Source organism: Hydra vulgaris, chromosome 07, assembly GCF_038396675.1.
Source record: "Hydra vulgaris chromosome 07, alternate assembly HydraT2T_AEP".
NCBI classification, from domain to species: Eukaryota; Metazoa; Cnidaria; class Hydrozoa; order Anthoathecata; family Hydridae; genus Hydra; species Hydra vulgaris.
This window is the reverse complement of record NC_088926.1, coordinates 17112356-17130441: the sequence shown is the minus strand read 5'-3', so window position 1 is coordinate 17130441 and position 18086 is coordinate 17112356. Positions and strand designations below refer to the sequence as shown.

The 18086-nt window shown below is 27.3% G+C and overlaps 1 protein-coding gene across 3 annotated transcripts in view; it reads right to left on the bottom strand.

Annotated features, from left to right (window-relative positions):
* The window catches only part of LOC101238289 (adhesion G protein-coupled receptor E3), a 70093-nt gene that overhangs the window by 9876 nt on the left and 42131 nt on the right, over positions 1–18086 (bottom strand). For all 3 annotated transcript variants that reach the window (XM_065801218.1, XM_065801219.1, XM_065801220.1), the window contains exons 8-14: positions 17231–17394; positions 16884–17007; positions 15781–15870; positions 10716–10782; positions 9679–9808; positions 7350–7526; positions 416–513 (exon numbers count right to left, since the gene is read on the bottom strand). In XM_065801218.1, the coding sequence (XP_065657290.1) occupies positions 416–513; positions 7350–7526; positions 9679–9808; positions 10716–10782; positions 15781–15870; positions 16884–17007; positions 17231–17394 (850 nt within the window). The remainder of the gene's footprint in view (positions 1–415; positions 514–7349; positions 7527–9678; positions 9809–10715; positions 10783–15780; positions 15871–16883; positions 17008–17230; positions 17395–18086) is intronic.

Here is an 18086-nt window from a genome sequence, read left to right as displayed (position 1 = left end):
ATTCAAAAATAAAAAAATATTTTAAAAAACTTGAAATTTAAAATTACTGTTGATATTTTTATTTTTGGATAGTTTTAAGAACCAGAAACACTAGCTTTCTATTGGCTCTAGTAAAAAGCTCCACTACTCTTTCTTTTGGCTCTAGTAAAAAGCTCCACTACTCTTTCTCAATAAGCCTAATAACTAATATAAAAAGCTCCACTGCTCTTTATCAATAGATAAAAAACTCTATAGTTCTTTCTCAATAACTATTACAACATTTTTGCTTCTAATATAACTTATAATATAATGTCTTACATAAAATATAATTTAATAGCCATTTATGTAACTTTTATAAATTAAAAGAAACTAATTTAATTTCAGAAAAAAAAAAAAGATTTTATTTTTGATTTATGCTATTTTTAATTAAAATTACCTGACAAATAAGAAAGTTAAAAAAGATAGAAGTAAGAAAAAGAGAGATATTATTATTCCAGACACTGTAATTATGTTCATGATAGCAGCATTTGCTTTCTAAACAAAAAATATATCAATTAATAAATAATATAATAAGTTAAAATTACCCTAATATCTTTATTAAACTTATACTTTGAAAAAAAAAAGAAAATTCCTCCTCCCTCTTTAAATCTCTTCTCCCTCCTTGACAATTGGTGTTGAATTTTTTTTTTGAACTTGGAAGTTCAAAAAAAAATTAAACACCAATTGTCAAAATTTTGTGCTACTTTCAATAAGTATTTACTTATTGTATATGTTTAGTGGAATTTTTTAATTTCACAATTTTTCCCCTTTTTATTTAACATATTTACCTCACCAAAATTGAGGGGACTGCTACAGTAAAGGCAAAACAAATAAATAAATCTACAAAATAAAAAAAACAATATTAAATAAAGATATTATGAAACTTTTTTTCAATTTTTTTTTTGTGAATCTATTTCGTAATTAAATATTGTTAATGTGTTGCAATACCTTAAAAACCAGCAACAATGCTTCATCAAGTTGTTGAATCATTAACTTAAAATCTTAACTGTCTTAATATTATTCAGATAGAAATTTTAAAAAACTCTGTCAATTTATATAAAGCATTTATCAATCCTTATTAACCATAGTATTGGTTTACAGAAAAAAGTTGACAATTTCTCACAGAATGGTTAAAAAATAAATGGTAACATGTAATCCAGTACAACCTGCTTCATGTCCTGCTGCCTTGTAGGATATGCTTTTTTAGGCAAAGGCTAGGAGAAGCCAACTCTGACTTAACACACCCCTTGTTTTAGGTCTCTTGGTTGAGTTAAGGCTAGAGGTGGTGTCTTGATAAAAATACTCATTTTGGGCAAACGTTAAGTGCATCCAGCTACAGTCTTGTAGAAGGTCTCCTAGGCAAAGACTTATGGGGTAAATTTTTATCTGCTACATCCCTTTTTTATCCATTAAGCTGACATAGATGTACTTATAACACATTGTTTCCAGGTTAGATTGTGTCTCTGTTTTTATGACTAGGCAACTCATTCTAAAACTCAGTTTTATGGTTCTGAGGAAGGGTGGTATTCAGGTTTCCTGAACTTTGTGGTAGCTCTCAGAGAGGCTGATTCCATTGACAGCTATAAGTATCAGAGTACTAACAGTGTCATGTTGCACATGGTTGGTGTCCCTGTTCGTATTTTCAGTGTGCATTGTTAAGGCTACATTTGGAGCCCTTTGTTATGACTTAGGGTTTATTAAAAGTAATTGCTTGGACTATTTAATATTACTGTCTGTGCTTTGAGTCAAGTACTGTAACAAATTCAAAAATGAGTAAAGTACCAAAAACTATAAAACACAAAAACCATGTAAATCTATCACTAATATTCATTGTCTTAATTAAAAAAACAATTTTTCTTCTGTTGAGTCTTACCTCCTGCAAAGTTCACCAGACCTATATGCTATTAGTAAAGACTAGTTTTAAATTAGTAGGACTAATTTCCGTTCAGCTGTCTCATCTTGTGATTGTAGTGCTGATAGTTATCTTCCTTTAATTTGTAAAGACTCCAATAGTCACATGCTTGACCTGGGCATTTCATTCATAAAAATTCACCCATTAGTCTGGAAACTAGGTTTAAATCCACAGACTATTTTTTTATGTGCTTTCATTTAGTACCACTTCACTCTATAACCTTTCTTTTTGTTCTATATCGCTCTCATATTATTTCTGATCAAATTGACTAAGGCCTTTCTCATTCTCTTTATCCTTCAACCAACACCGTTGTTGTTAGTGACTTTAATACTCATCACACTGAATGACTTGGCTTTAGTGTCAGTGACTCTCAGGCATTAAGGCCCACAACTTTTGCTTTTCTCAATTTCTAACAAAAATAGTCAACTTTCTAAATGGCTTTCCAGACTATCTGAATCAATTACCTTCTCTACTTGACTAATGTCTTTAATGTCTCTAATGTCTCTAATGACTAATGTCTCTAATGACTAAATGTCTCTAATGACTAATGTCAATTACCTTCTCTACTTGACTAATGTTTCTGATCCTAGTTTATTTGTTGCATCTGGGTTGATTTGAGCCCAAGCTTCTAGGAGATCTTTAGCTTCTAGCAGATCAAGCTTCATGATCTTTAGCTCTTCTTTTCTTTTAGACATTATCTGGAACTTTTTTGATTCCAGGAGGTCCACAGGTGTTCAATTGGATTAAGATCTAGACTTTGAGCTGCCTACTTAAGTAACTCAACCTGCTTCTGGATAAAAAACTTATTAGCTTTATTTGACATATGCTTAGGGTTGTTGTCTAGTTGAAAGATAAAATGTTTTCTAAACCACAATTTTTTAGTTGAAGCCAGAAAATTTTCATTGAGAAGATTAACATAAACCTTAAAGTTTATAATTTGATCAATAAACAACTGCATTTCTTTTCTGTTTTGAGCCATCAATCCCCCCGACCATAATATTGCCTCAATCAAATTTTACTGTTCCTTGAATGCTTCATCTGTTTTTCTCAACACTTTTGAGCTCCATCTGACTTCATAAGATTAAACTTCGACTTGTCAGTCCACAAAACTTTCTTACATAATGATACTGGCATATTTACATACTTTTGAGCAAATACTAGTCTTCGGTCTCTAAGGGTTTTTGAAAGAAATAGTTATTGCATGGAACTCTGGCTTTAAATCCGCTCTCTTTCAATTAATTGTAAAAAGTAATGCACTCACTTGTATTCAAAACTCTTTTTCAAGAAGACTTAACACTTTTGGTGCTGATAAAAGCCAAGATATTACGCTTAGCATCGGATCTTTGCTGATTTATCACATATCAAAACGTTTTGTACTTTTTAATCAGATGACTGGATAATTTCTAATGCTATTCCAGTTACTTTTTCTATGAACCTAAATGTTCAACCATGCTTAAACAAGTCAGTAGCCAAATTATGATGAACTTGTTACCATTTCTTGATGATGTCTGAGTCAGGGTTAGAATTAGGGTTGATACACTGAGCTTGTGACTACTATAATTAACTTATTGAGTTACAATATTGTGCGGTGCGGCGGTTAATCAAATCCTTTGGAACTCTTTTTCATTTGTTTATTTTTTTAATATTTTTTATTAATTAACTAATTATTGCTAATATATTATTAATAATAAATATTTATATAAATATTCTTTAATGAAATTTTTAAACTTAGAATTTTTTATTTTTTAACATTTGTTTTTAGTCATTTTAATTTTTAATTTTAATACTTTTTCACTTATCAACACTCATCAGATAGTGGTAGTGGTGTCGTGGTAAAGCGCTTGCTTCATAAGCAAGAGGTTCCGAGTTCGATCCCCACCACGTCCCTGGTAGTACCGCGCTAACTTGTTTCTCCGCGCAGCGGCCTTGTTCCTCAAGGTTCATGTTTCGGAGTTATAGAGTTAAGAGAGGGTTATAAACACTATTAAGTAGCCTCCTCATCTGTAGTGGCGTTCTCGGCCTTGAGGAGGTGAATAACAAAAAAAAAAAAAAAAAAGATATGCATAATATATATAAGATTTGTTTGCCTTCACCAGCTTCACTTTACTTCTCAAAATAAATATCATTTACAAGTGTAAAAATTTGCTAAAAACAAGCACCACAAACATCTAAGAATTTTCTAGTTATGTTTATTAATTGTTACTTGTTATTAGGCAACAATATCTTCAAAATTATTGATTAAAAATTTTTTTTAACAACTACTTTCAAATCTTCGTTTACAAAACAACATGTTTAGATAACTAATTTTCATTGAGGTTTTAACACTCCTTAAGGAGCCATTAAATTTTAACAACCTGAGTTAATTGATGTAGTTTTTTTTTTGGTCATTTAAAATCATGATTAAGTTTTTCTTTCAAAATAATTATAATAGTATTTATCAAAAAAAAAAAAAAAATTTTCTGAAATAACCAGTCAAAGCTTATTTTTCACAATAAAATATTTTGTTCAGATATTTCTTTATTTGACTGTAGTAATAGACATGAAATGTCTTAATACATATTCCTATATTGCAGATTTAGGCTCACACACTATTTGTATACTTAATATAACTTTTATTTTTAAAATTAGTATTTAAAGCCAATCATTTTTATCAGAAAAAAAAAAAATTAATAATTTTTTATTTTCCTAACAACCTGAAATCATTGATTGGATATAAAAACAACAATACTGAGGTGGCAAAATTATTTAGAATCTCCTCTTTCCAAACAAGTATTTAAAAATGCATGCTTTCATAAGTGTCCAGAGGGACATCAGACTTTTTTTGTATATTTATTTTCTTTCTGTATGCTCTATATATTATATTGAAATATATCTCCTAAAGACTTTTTTTGTGTGTGTGCATCTACTTTCTCTGTCTCAACCCACTAGTTCAAAAATATTATTATGGCAACCAAAGTTAAACCACTGAAAAACATGTTCATTTATTTTAAATTTATTGAAACTAGATTTATTTATAAAAAAAAACCTAATATTAAGTAAGGTTTGAATATTTAAATCGTTTTTCACCACTCTAAAACCTCTCCTATTACATCTCCTAAAATCAAAAACAAGTGCATTTACAGTAAATAGATGATAAGGCTAAATGACAAAACACACAATATTAATTTATGATTAGTGTAACAATAGATGATGGCTCACTTGTAAAGCAACCATGTAAATATTTTTATTTTTAGAATGTTATTTTACATAGAGCTAGAATCTTATAATACTCTCTCAACCACCATTATATTAGAAGTTCCATATATAGCATATAACCTTATAGTTCCATATATAGCAGAAATATGTGAAATAAGAAATTACACATTATATAAAATAACAAATTTCTTAGACAAAACATAATTTAAAAGAATATTGAGATAAAAAAAAAGAAATAAACTTAAACAATAAAAAATGAGTTTAAAATTTGAAAAATAAAAAAAAAGGCCTGGGTCTCAAAAAAAAAGAAAAAGAAAAAGTCTCTTTATAGTGATTTTAGAAAACAAAAAATTTTTATTTAAAATTTATTGAAACAAATAAACAGTTTACAAGTTAAAGATTAAGAAAAAAAATGGTTTTCAGCAATAAAATCAAATGTATTTGCTATAACGAAAAATAATTATTACAATTATGTAATGAGAATGAGAAATATTATAAAAAAAACCTATGGCTTGCTTGGCAACAACAAAACACCTCTTTTTTGCCGACCTGAGCAATAGAATGTTGACTTTTTGGTTTGAAAGTAAGTGAAAAGTAATTGGTTTTATTTAATTTTTGAAAAAGGTCACCCACCATGGCCCTTGATTACACACTGGCTTCCGTATTTCAAATAAAAATGAATTACTAAAGTCTTATATATAAAAAACAACACTTTTTAACTAAAAATTGATAAGGTCGTTTTTTATGACATTTTGTTTGCAATATTTTTTTAAAATGTTTCAGTAGAAAAGATTATTAAATTCACTGATATATAAACTGATATGTTTATATTTACATTCATATATATATATATATATATATATATATATATATATATATATATATATATATATATATATATATATACATATATATATATATATATATATATATATATATATATATATATATATATATATATATATATATATATATATATATATATATATATATACACATATATATATATATATATATATATATATATATATATATATATATATATATATATATATATATATATATATATATATATATATATATATATATATATATATATATGTAAATAATGTTAGTGTATTTTACAAATAGAGTGCTCAATGATCTTAAAGAACAGAGCAATAATAAATTAGTAAAAAAACACTTATCTAACTTTTATCTTCTACTTTAAGTTTCACCATTGCTGGATCATCAGAAAGAGTTACTAAATCTAAAAAAAAATTCAATTTATAGAAAAAAATATTTTACAGGAAGTTATAAGTTATCATAAAAAATTTTTTTAATTACTGTATTTTTTTTGTTAACGGGAAATTACAGAAAGTAATTATTAAATAATTTTTTTGGAATGAGGATAGTTTAATTTGGTCATTTGATTTTTTTAATTTTTTAAAAGGTATTTATTTTCGTGCCTACATTTAGAAATTAATTCAGATTTTTTATTTAATAAATTTTCTTGATTTAAATGAGTAATTATTTCAAATTTTTCTTGCAAACATAGCATACATTTTTTGGAAATGTTATTATAGATGTTATTAAAAAATCTGAATTAATTTCTAAATGTAGGCACGAAAATAAATACCTCTTAAAAAATTATAGAAACAAATGACCAAATTAAACTATCCCCATTCCAAAGAAAATTATTTAATAATTACTTTCTGTAATTTCCCGTTAACAAAAAAAATATAGTAATTAAAAAATTTTTTTATAATAATTTATAACTTCATGTAAAATATTTTTTTCTATAAATTGAATTTTTTTTGAGATTTAGTAACACTTCCTGATGATCCAGCATAGGTGAAACTTAAAGTAGAAGATAAAAGTTAGATAAATGTTTTTTTACTAATTTATATATATATATATATATATATATATATATATATATATATATATATATATATATATATATATATATATATATATATATATATATATATATATATATATATATATATATATATATATGTTATACACTGATATGATAGATTAAAAATTCACTGATATATGGGACCCAGTGTATAATCAAGGGTCATGGTGGGTGACCTTTTTCAAAAATTAAATAAAACCAATGACTTTTCAGTTAATTTCAAACCAAAGTTCATCTGTTTTTTATACAGAAAACTGGAGATACCAAAAAGTCAACATCCTACTGAGCAATTAATAACAAAAAACATCTGCATCATCTTACCGATAACAATGCCACATTGTTTGTTACAGACATTAGAATAGCAAAATTTGTTAAGTGATAACAATGACAAGTAATGTGTGTTGAGTTAAAATTATGCAAAAAGCATCCTTCATCTGACCAAATTACACTTCCGTTTTTGTACTTTAAATAGACACAGTTAGGAGTTAAATCTAAAAACTAAAAAAAAAACCTTAAAAGTAAATGTCTATATATTGTAGTTGTAATATATTTATTTTTAAACAAACTTTCTTTACAAAAAAGCTGGAAAAAACTTAAGTTACTAAAGAAGATAATTAAAGAGCAAAAAAATCAAAAAATTTTTTGGACAACTTCAATATAGTCAGAAGAATGCGACAACTAGAATGAATGGATTAAAGATTGTATTAAAGCATTAATATAGCATTAAAGATTGCTGTAAATCGGAGTTTTTTTTAGCATAAAGAAGCATTTACAGTAAATAGATCCAACTTGACTGAATGAATGAAATCAAGTAATATTAAGTTTTGGTAAGGAAACAAGAGATTATGGTTTGCAGTAAACATGAATTCATTTTAAAAATAGAGAAAGAGATGCAACCTTATATTTGCAATGCGAGATGCAACCTTCTATTTGTAATATTTGAGTCATGTCTAAAAAAATGAAAGAGCATTGTTAGAAGAACCAGCCTAAATATAACAACAGTATTTTGACAGTGACAAGATAATTTTTTATTAACAAATAAAAGAATTATAGCGGTTTTTAAATTATAGGGAATCAGGAGCAAGAAGATAGCAAGCATGATAAAGAGAGGAAACCTCAGAAGAAACTTACTTTACAATGGATTGTATGTATGGTTTTCATGACAGGTTAGTAGCAAAAGATAATCCAACTGCATGGAACCTTGTTAGAGATTACTAGGAATGAAGAAAATGTGTTTCTTATCAAGAGCGATTTTAATACTGCAATTAGGAAAGAACTTAAACAATAAAAAATGAGTTTAAATAATATAAAAATCAAAAAAGGCCTGGGTCTCAACTTTATATATTATATAAAGTTGAATTTTTGATGTGTATTATTCAAGACATCACAACAAGTGTATTGTCAAGTGGTTGGTCTGATTCATTCACAAATATTACAAACTAAATTAAATTAAATTTGATCCAATTTAGCTTTATCATACTATACTAAATCAGTCATAGATTAACTGCAAATTTAAAAGATACCAAAAGTGATAAACCCAGAAAATGTCTAAAACTCATCTTGCAGAAAATTTTTCGGGCAGTTCTTAAACAAAAATTATACATGGATGACTAGAATTCTGATAATGTTTACCAACTAAAAATCAAAATTAGATATTGGTTGAGAAAAACATATTTTAAGAACAAAAGTTATTTTCAACAACAAACAAATAACTAAACATGCTGTTGCGTAGATAAATGATTTCCTATTTTCATTGGCAAACGTTATAACGTAATTTTCTTGTTAAATATATTTTGAAATAAAGTTATATTAAAAAAACCAGCTCTAGAATGTTTTTTTTTACAATACTTTACTGATCCTACCCCTATCCTAAGGGTAGGCAAGGCTCATTAGTTGTGGTACAAGAAACTTACTGAGGAGAATGTAAACTCTGACATAAACCCCAAATTTATAGGTAAATGTAGGAGGAACTCATAAACCTAGCATGGTAATCCTCCTAGTGGTAGTAACACTCAGTCTTGATTTGCAAAACAATTAATACTAAGAAGGGTATCTGATTATGAATAATTGCTTCAATAATGTCTTAAAAAATAAAATAAATAAAATATCAAAATGAAAAATTATTTGTTAATAAAAAAAAAAATTAAATAATAAGATGTATAACCAAGAAATAGCTAAAAGCTATAAACCTAGAGCTTTTACTACCCAAATCTAGCTTTACATAGGTAACCATAGAGACCATAGAAAAAATATTTTGTTCCTTATTTTACTTATTTTGTCACAAGCAGCAATTGTTATTAAGCAATCTTTTTTTCAAAAATTTACAATAATTGGAAAAAAGTTTTTTCACATTTTTTAAGAAAACTGAGTAAGAGTGATAAATAAAAATGGTAGATGATTTAAAGATAGATAAATAATGAATAAATATCAATAAGAGAATAAATGCAAATAAAAAAATACGATAAAGAGTAAAGATGGTTTCTTTTTTCACCTTTTAAATTCATTAAAATGTTGGCTAGTCAATAAGATTTTAATTTCATTTTAAATAACATCTTATTTGATTTGTTGACCAACATCTTACATATTACATCTTACATTATCTGTTTAAAACATCTAATACGGATAATTCTAAAATTTAAAATAAATTTACCGTTTTAAACTTTTGGACAATTACAACAGGTTTTTTAAATGACTCTGTCTGCTGTGGAAATATTGAAACAGCCATTAATTCGGAGTTGAGAAAAGTAAAATTTGCATTTTTTTTACGCAACTGCGTTCCCCTAAAAAAAATTAGAAACAAAATTATTTCACTTCAAATTTAATTAAATGGATCATTATCATTATGCCCCAAAACTGCTGAGATTTTATTACTATCACCAGAATGCTAAAAAAAATTTATATTGCCTTTTTTTTAATAAAACATTAAAAAAAAAGACAAGTAGTAGTTCAATTATTTTTTAAACTTTTAAAGAAGTTTTTTGTAACTGTAAGTTTAAAAAAAAATTGTTTAAACTCCATATCAACAAACTTCATATTTTTTTATGTTATTTAGGTGCCCCAAGAAGACCTAACAGTCTTGTCACAGAGCACCGCGGAAGTGAACTTAACTAGGAAGTTCATGTCTCCTTCCTTACTGTGATGCGAAAATATTTCCAAGGCTCGTTTCAAACCCGGATCTCTTGCTTTTAAAGCAAGCGCTCTAACCACATATGCTCAAAATAATTTACTATCAATAAACTACAACCAGACTTTTAACAACTAACTTCATAAATCAGTTATAAAAAATATACTACTTTACACCAGTCATACAACAACTCATTACATTAACTACTATGTTCCAGTTTTTTAACAAAAAATATAGCAAAAATGAGGAATAATTTGTAATTTACATTATTTCTAAATTCATTTCTTAGGAAGCAGAACAAATTAGAGAGCACAACTATAGGGTAGGTTTTTTGTTTCTCTAACAACCATATAACTTATAAACACAAACCTAACAACCACATAACTTAAAAACCTACACCAACAAATCAGCTTTGAAAAAAAAGCTAATTGATGGGGTGCTTCCAGAAATGTGGTGGGGTCAGTTATCAATATTTCACAGAAGACAATCTGTTAATTACGCACTATCTACCTAAAACTGTTTCAAAGTCAGTAATGTTTGAATTGTATAGAATAATTACTTACTTCAAAACACCAATCATGTTAATAATTTCATAAAAGTATCCCATAACTAAAACATTGGACCGATTCCCTAAAAAAAAATTAAAAAGCAAAATGAGTTTACTTTTTGACATTTTTTTTGTCTAACAAATGTAAATGTAATAACAATCATTATGAAGTAACCTTTTTTTAAAGAATTATAGTTATAATTTAATTTTTAAAAAATGGTACAAGAAATCAAGAAATTTAATTTGATTGTCAATGTCGGACCATGATTTTTCACCAAGAAAATTTGATGGAATTTCCCACAAGAAATTGTAAGAAGTGTAAACTTTATGTGGGCCACGTGTGGAAAGTAAATGTAAACCATATGCTTACCAGTCCTCTTTATGGGATGACCCTTGTGCAACCCATGTGTGGTTATTATGTTAATACCTTTGAAAACCACACTAAATAAAAATGAACATTGCACTATATTATTACAGGAAAGTTTCACATGGGCTATGTGTTGGAAAATACATATTGAAACAAATCTAATGACTTGTTTTGCATATGGAATATATAGAAACAAATCTAATAACTTATCCTTATACAAATGCAAATGCATATATTAGTTAAAAAACTTAAAGCGCAAAATATTATACTTTTTAACCTTTATAATTTTATTCATAAATACATATACATACAAAAAACTTTTCATTTTATTCTCTTTCTTTCAACAAATGCAATGTGTCGAGATTTTTTTCTTCATTTAATAAAACTTTGATATTTACAAATTTTACCAAAAACTTATGTTGAAATATGTTAGATAGAAAATTGCTTAAACAGACTTGAAAAAACTAGACTAATCTGTTTAAAATTTAAAATGCATAGGTGTGGAAACTGGTTCTGCATATGTGTGGAAACTGATCATCAAATTATATTTAATTTTAATCTAGATTAGAATTTTTATAATTTAATTTATAACTATTTATATAAACTAGATTAGAACATTTTTATTCCACTTATAAACAGTATGGGTACATGTGGGCCACATTTATCTTTCTTATGAAGACCACATGATAGCCACACTTGATTTACAGAATCACATAATGTGAGCTATGTATGGTTATGGTATTTATAATACTTCAGTGGTATAAGTATTATAACTATATACTGACCATATTTGGCTTCCACCTAATTTGTATAAATACCATTAACACATGACCCTAATTTATGTCATCCCATCAAGTGTGGCTGTTGTTTAATGACACATTAACCCCACATTAATTTTTTTGTCAGGTTAAGCTTTTTTCAAATTTTCTTTATAAATGATCTATAACATTTTTTTTGATCCCAAGGATTTTACAATTGATTTTAGCTATGCTTTTTTAAGGTGCAGTTTTACATGAAATTTAAAGTTTTAACTGTTTTGGAAAGTGCTTTTGTTAACTTAACATAAAATATACTGTGTTGTAGATTGTTGTTTTTTTTTGTTGTTATACATGATAAAATGAGCTGAAGTTGAAGAAGTTGTGTAAATCACTGATTTGTTTCACTACATATGCGGAGAATATATGTTAAAAGAAAACAGAAAAACAGTCAGTGACTTTGTAAAGGAGGCTTATACTTGATAATTTGGTGTTAGGTAAAACCTGGGCACCACATTAAGTCTGTAAAACTGGTACAGAACATTTTTGACAATAGACTACTGGGAAAAAACAAAGTGTAAAATTTAGCGTGCGGATGGTTTCAAATAACCTCAAAACCATTTTAATGACTGTTATTTCTGTCTAGTAAATATTACTGAAATCAATCAAAACAATCGTAGCAAGTGGATGTATACTGATTTAGTTTCTTCAAGACAACTAATTCTTTACTAAGAGGAAGTGCCAATCCCAATGTTTCTCCAGCTTCAAGAGCTCTGTAAGAATAAATATTTTGCTTCTGATCACCTTCTGATACTATTTAAGGTGACAGTGAGGGGATGTCATCAATTCCACAACGTTTCAACCAAGGTGAGTTGAATGACCTCACCAGAGATTTCAACATGTGCTTCTGAGTTACTTGCTTCCAGGTTAAAGTTACAAATATTTATTTGAACAAGCAACCAAAACTACTTTACCATACACAAGAAAAAGATCTGCTACCCTTCTTCTTTTAAGAAGAAGATTTTTTAATTTTTCCTGAAATTAGAGGGCTGCAGGAAAAATTTGGTCTTCATGAATGTTTTCAAGATGATTGGCATCTATTTATTGACAGCTAAAAGCAAAGATTAAAAAGTGTTTTTTGTTTTGTTTTGTTATTTCACCTTTTTAAGGCTGAGAAGGCCACTACAGATGAGGAGGCTACTTAATTGTGGTTATAACCCTCTCTCAACTCTATAACTCCGAAACACGAACCTTGACGAACAAGGCCGCTGCGCAGAGAAACAAATTGAACGCAGTACTACCAGGGACTTGGTGGGAATCGAACTCGGAACCTCTTGTTTATAAAGCGAGCACTCTACCACTACCGCATTCTGCACAGTAGGACCACTACCACTATACCACTTTTGCACAGTAGGAACAAATTCGGTTCAATACTTTGGTCTTGGAAAAGCTAAAGTATCAGGAATATCAATGAGGTAATTTTTGTGGACCTAAAATGGTAAACTTTTTCCTTGGGCAGCAATGAAGCTACATCAAGTATCCTTGCTTCTACCAAGTATCCTTGCTTCTTGTGCCTCTGGGATAACAGAGAAAAAACACCACTGGGTTAGATAAGAATGACCAAAGAGAGAAAACATGGACATTAGGAAAAAGAATGTCATTAACAACACTTAGTTGAATGAGAGATCAAGCTGGGCTTTAAGGAGCAATATAGCAGAGAAGATTCCATAGTTGTGTACAGAAATAATTAAAGAAAGAATATTTGATAGTCCACAAATAAGACAACATAGTAATGACTCTGCCATCATGAATTTAATGAATGAGGCTGAGCAAAAAGACTGGACTTCATTTGTTGCAGTTTTCAGAAACTTTCTGGGAAAATGTAAAGATAATACAAATTATGCTGGTAAAATGAGATGCATAGCAGTTCTGAAATAGTGTAATATGATTATTAAGGTGTTCTATTTACACAGTCATTTAGACTGTTTTCCTGTAAATTTAGGAGACATGAATGAGGAGCAAGGTGAAAGATTTCACCAAGATATAAAAACTATGGAAGACTTCTACCACGGTAGATCAGACACGCACACAATTGGTGCTGTAATTTTAAAAAAGACATTTCCAAAAATCATTCAACAATATCACAAAAAAGAAACTTTTGGATTGTTCTGTGACTATTAATTGTTATTATAACTACTATAATTTGTTTTTTAATTAAAATAAAGACTAATTTGTTCAGTGACTATAAGTTTGTTTCATACATGTCTTTTTCTTCTATCTTTGTATATAATAAATATAAATATAATAAAATGTAATTATAGTATATAATTATATATTTGTATAATATAATAATCCAAATTCCATGTTTACCCTCTTGATTTGATCTATGGATTTTACTGAAAATAGGGTAATTTACTATTTTACTAAAATGGTATATCTTAAAAATTGGAACTGATAGGCAAATTCATATAAAATCAACTAATATCCCTGCAAATACCCTGGTACAAAAACAGCTGTTGACCAGTGTAATCTATTAATTTATTTAACAAATTCTAATGAAATCAGAGGTTTGCACAATCTAAATCAGGGGTTTGCGCAATCTAAAAATTTTTTTATCAAAAATGTTAAAAAGACTTTAGTTATAAGTAGTGTTTATAAGTATAACTTATATTTCCATATGTTTATTGAGATTTTTTTTTTTAAACACAAAAGTAATTAACTATATTTTACCAACACCATTTTATGCTATATAACTTCAGAATATTGCCACGACCTTGTTTAATTGTTCTTCTCATGCAACTCAAGCATTAAGTTTTGGTAACTTTTAATAACCAAACTCTTAATGATAAGCTTTTAATAACCAATCTCTTAGAAGTTGTATTCATAAGATCTAGACTCTAAATGATAAGCTTTTAATCTCTTAGAACTTGTATTCATAAGATCAAAGAACTTTCTTTTAAAATGATACTGACATTAAATAATGTTTTTTTGTAAAATTCTTTTTTCTCATTCTTTTTATTATACAACTTTTAAAATATTTTATTGCAAGGTGTACATCCATTTTTATTATAATCTGCATGTCCATTAAACCTTATAAATGCAACTTCTAATGATGTTAGTAAAATTATGTTTTCTGTTAAGTTTTTCAATTTATTTGCTTTATTTTTTGTGCTTTTAAATCAATTTTTTTAGCCAAATAAAAAAAATTTTTTTTATCATCTCATGAACCCTCACCCAGTTCACATTTTAAATTTTACTGTTTGTATTTCTCTGGCTCTTACTGTTGTAAATGGTTTATAGTTTTTGTATTTCTCTTGCTCATACTGTTGTAAATGCGGTAGTGGTGTAGAGCACTTGCTTCATAAGCAAGAGGTTCTCAGTTCAATCCACACCATGTCCCTGGTAGTATTGAACTCAATTTATTTCTTTGCCCAAAATTTATTTAATTTAAATATTTTAACCTTTGAGTTATATCTAAATATTTTCCTTAGGGTACTGTTTAAAAACAATGTTTTGAATGTCTTATTTTACTTTAAAAAAAATATTTATGAAAATAATATAATAGAGACATATATTCAATAATAGATTTTCATAAATTATAAAAATATACAAAGCATTTATTTTCACAACAACTAATCAATAAAAAAGTTTTTACAATTCATTTACCTGAATGCAAATTACTATCTGTCTAAAAAAATGAAACCACTAGTCTAAATATATTACTATCTGTCTAAAAAAATGAAACCACTAGTCTAAATATATTTTTGAAAAGAAATGAAATAAATAACAAATACTTGAATGCAAATTACTATCTGTCTAAAAAAATGAAACCACTAGTCTAAATATATTACTATCTGTCTAAAAAATGAAACCACTAGTCTAAATATATTTTTGAAAAGAAATGAAATAAATAACAAATACTTGAACTCAGCTTTATCAATAGAAAACAAAGCAAATACCTGTAACAAATAATTCATTGGGAGCTTCAACAAAACCACCATTTAACATGATGTTACTTTGGTAATAATTTAACTTCAACAGCGTAATAACTATAAGAATAATTTTTTTGTATATTATATATTATATAATATTATATTATAGCTTTTTTTTTGTTCCAAAAAAAAAGAACAATATTTTTTTCAACTTAAACGACCTTGTCACTTTAATGTCAAATGCAATAGTGGAGCAATGGTAGAGCGCTTGCTTTGTAAACATTACAAATTGAATTCTTATTGTATCCAAGTAGTACAGTACTAAACTTGTTTCTCTGCATAACTTTTGTTTCTCAAGGTTTGTGTTATCAAGTTAAAGAACTGAGCAATGATTGTAAAAAAGTGTTGAAAAAAACTGTTTTAATCATAGTGCCCTGTTGGAGTGCTATGCCATGGCCTTTGTGAGGGAATTTCCCACAATGCAACTTTCTTATTAAATATCATACAAGAGTCCTAATTTGCGAAAAAGGTTAATACTCTTCCTAGTATTAACCTGTTTTGCAGATCAATCAACCTGTAACCTAGTAACCTGTTTATGTATTAGATTTTGATGCTACCTTAGCTTAAGGAAATCAAAAACCTAAAAAATCTTACATATTAACATTTAGCTATAGTAATCCTACCCTATTTGATTGAGTAGGATTACTATAACCAAAGTTGATTGATGCAAACAGCAAACAGGTAAAGTGAAAACCTTTTGACAAGCTAAAACACATTTTAAGTTAACACATACCACAAATAAATTGTAAATATAGACTGTAAATAAATTTTTAAAATAATACTTATGTATTGAAGCTCCTGCAGAGGCAATTTCAGTATGTCACTATTTCAGGCTTACAAGTCTTTTTTATTATAACTTACAATTAGTTAGGGGGGGGGGGTTCTGTTAGGGGGAGTTTTAAATCAGACTTATTCTAAGTAGGTAAGCCACAGCTAAGAAGCCTCAACTTCCCTAATAAAATGCAAATTTTATACAGAAAAGACTAAACATAAAATCGATAAATTAACAAATAAAACTTAAGAGAAAAAACGGATGAATAAAAATTGAAAAGCTGACAAAAGTTAACAACCTATTTTATTCATCTCAATGGTTTTAGAAGAAATGTTAAGTTGATTGAATAAATTAACTTCTATCTTGATTCGCTCTTCAAATGCGTTCAACAATTTCATTGCATGGTCTAAACCATATGTTTCCTGAAAAAATGATTTTTTAATTAAATAATAAAATCTCAAATTTTTAATTAAAAAAACTTTTTAAAATTAAAATTAATTAGTGATTATGCTTACTTCGAAACTTCTAATTTCAGATTTATTTTTTGAAAAATATTTTACATAGCAGAAGATACTTCTTTTCAATAACAAAAAATACTTCTGATTCAAAAACTAAACTTTGTATTTATGTAAATCAATTTCTTACATCCATTTTCAGAATTATATCATCCAATTTAGATATAATAGTTTTTTTTCTATCTTCATTTACGATTTCTTTTTCTTTTTTTTTATTTTCATTGCTGTTATGTAACACTTCTTTTTCTTTTTTATTAACTTCTTTGGATATTTCATTTATACAAGGAGCAACTTCTATCAAAGAAATTTTTAAATTTTAATCAAAATTTAAACAATAAACAAAATCTTAGTAGTAAAACATTTTTAAATTTTAATCAAAATTTAAACAATAAACAAAATCTTAGTAGTAAAACATTACAACAGAATATTAAAAGTAATATTTAAGCAAGCAATATCATAAATATTAAAAGTAACAAAGTAGCTTTAGAATTATAAGTAATATTATATTTATAAATATAATAGTATTTATAGATAAGAGAAAGTATTTATAGAAAAGAGAAAGAGAAGCAACATTACGACAATGTGACAATGGTTAAAAGTTAGCTCCAAGTGCAGATCCAACTATTCTTACAATGCGTTTTTGCACTTTGGATTCCGCTCAAGATATAACAAAAGTATTCCATAAAAAGAAGGATTTGAGATTTATAGAGATAAAGAATAGAATAGAAAGAGAGTAAGAGGTGACAAGCACAATAATGGGATGCAACCTTAGCAAGTGCTAATTTTGAATAGGATTTGATTATGGTACCCAAGAAAGATTGGAAGAAAGAGTTAATCCTAGAAGACAAAGGTTAGGTGACTCATCGAGCACATTACCATTCATAAATAAAGGAAGATCTTGACTGTTGTGATAACAATTAACAGAAAAAAACTGAGTTTTATCTGAAAGATCACCAGCCACTGAGAGCTCCATGCTTTAGCAGAAG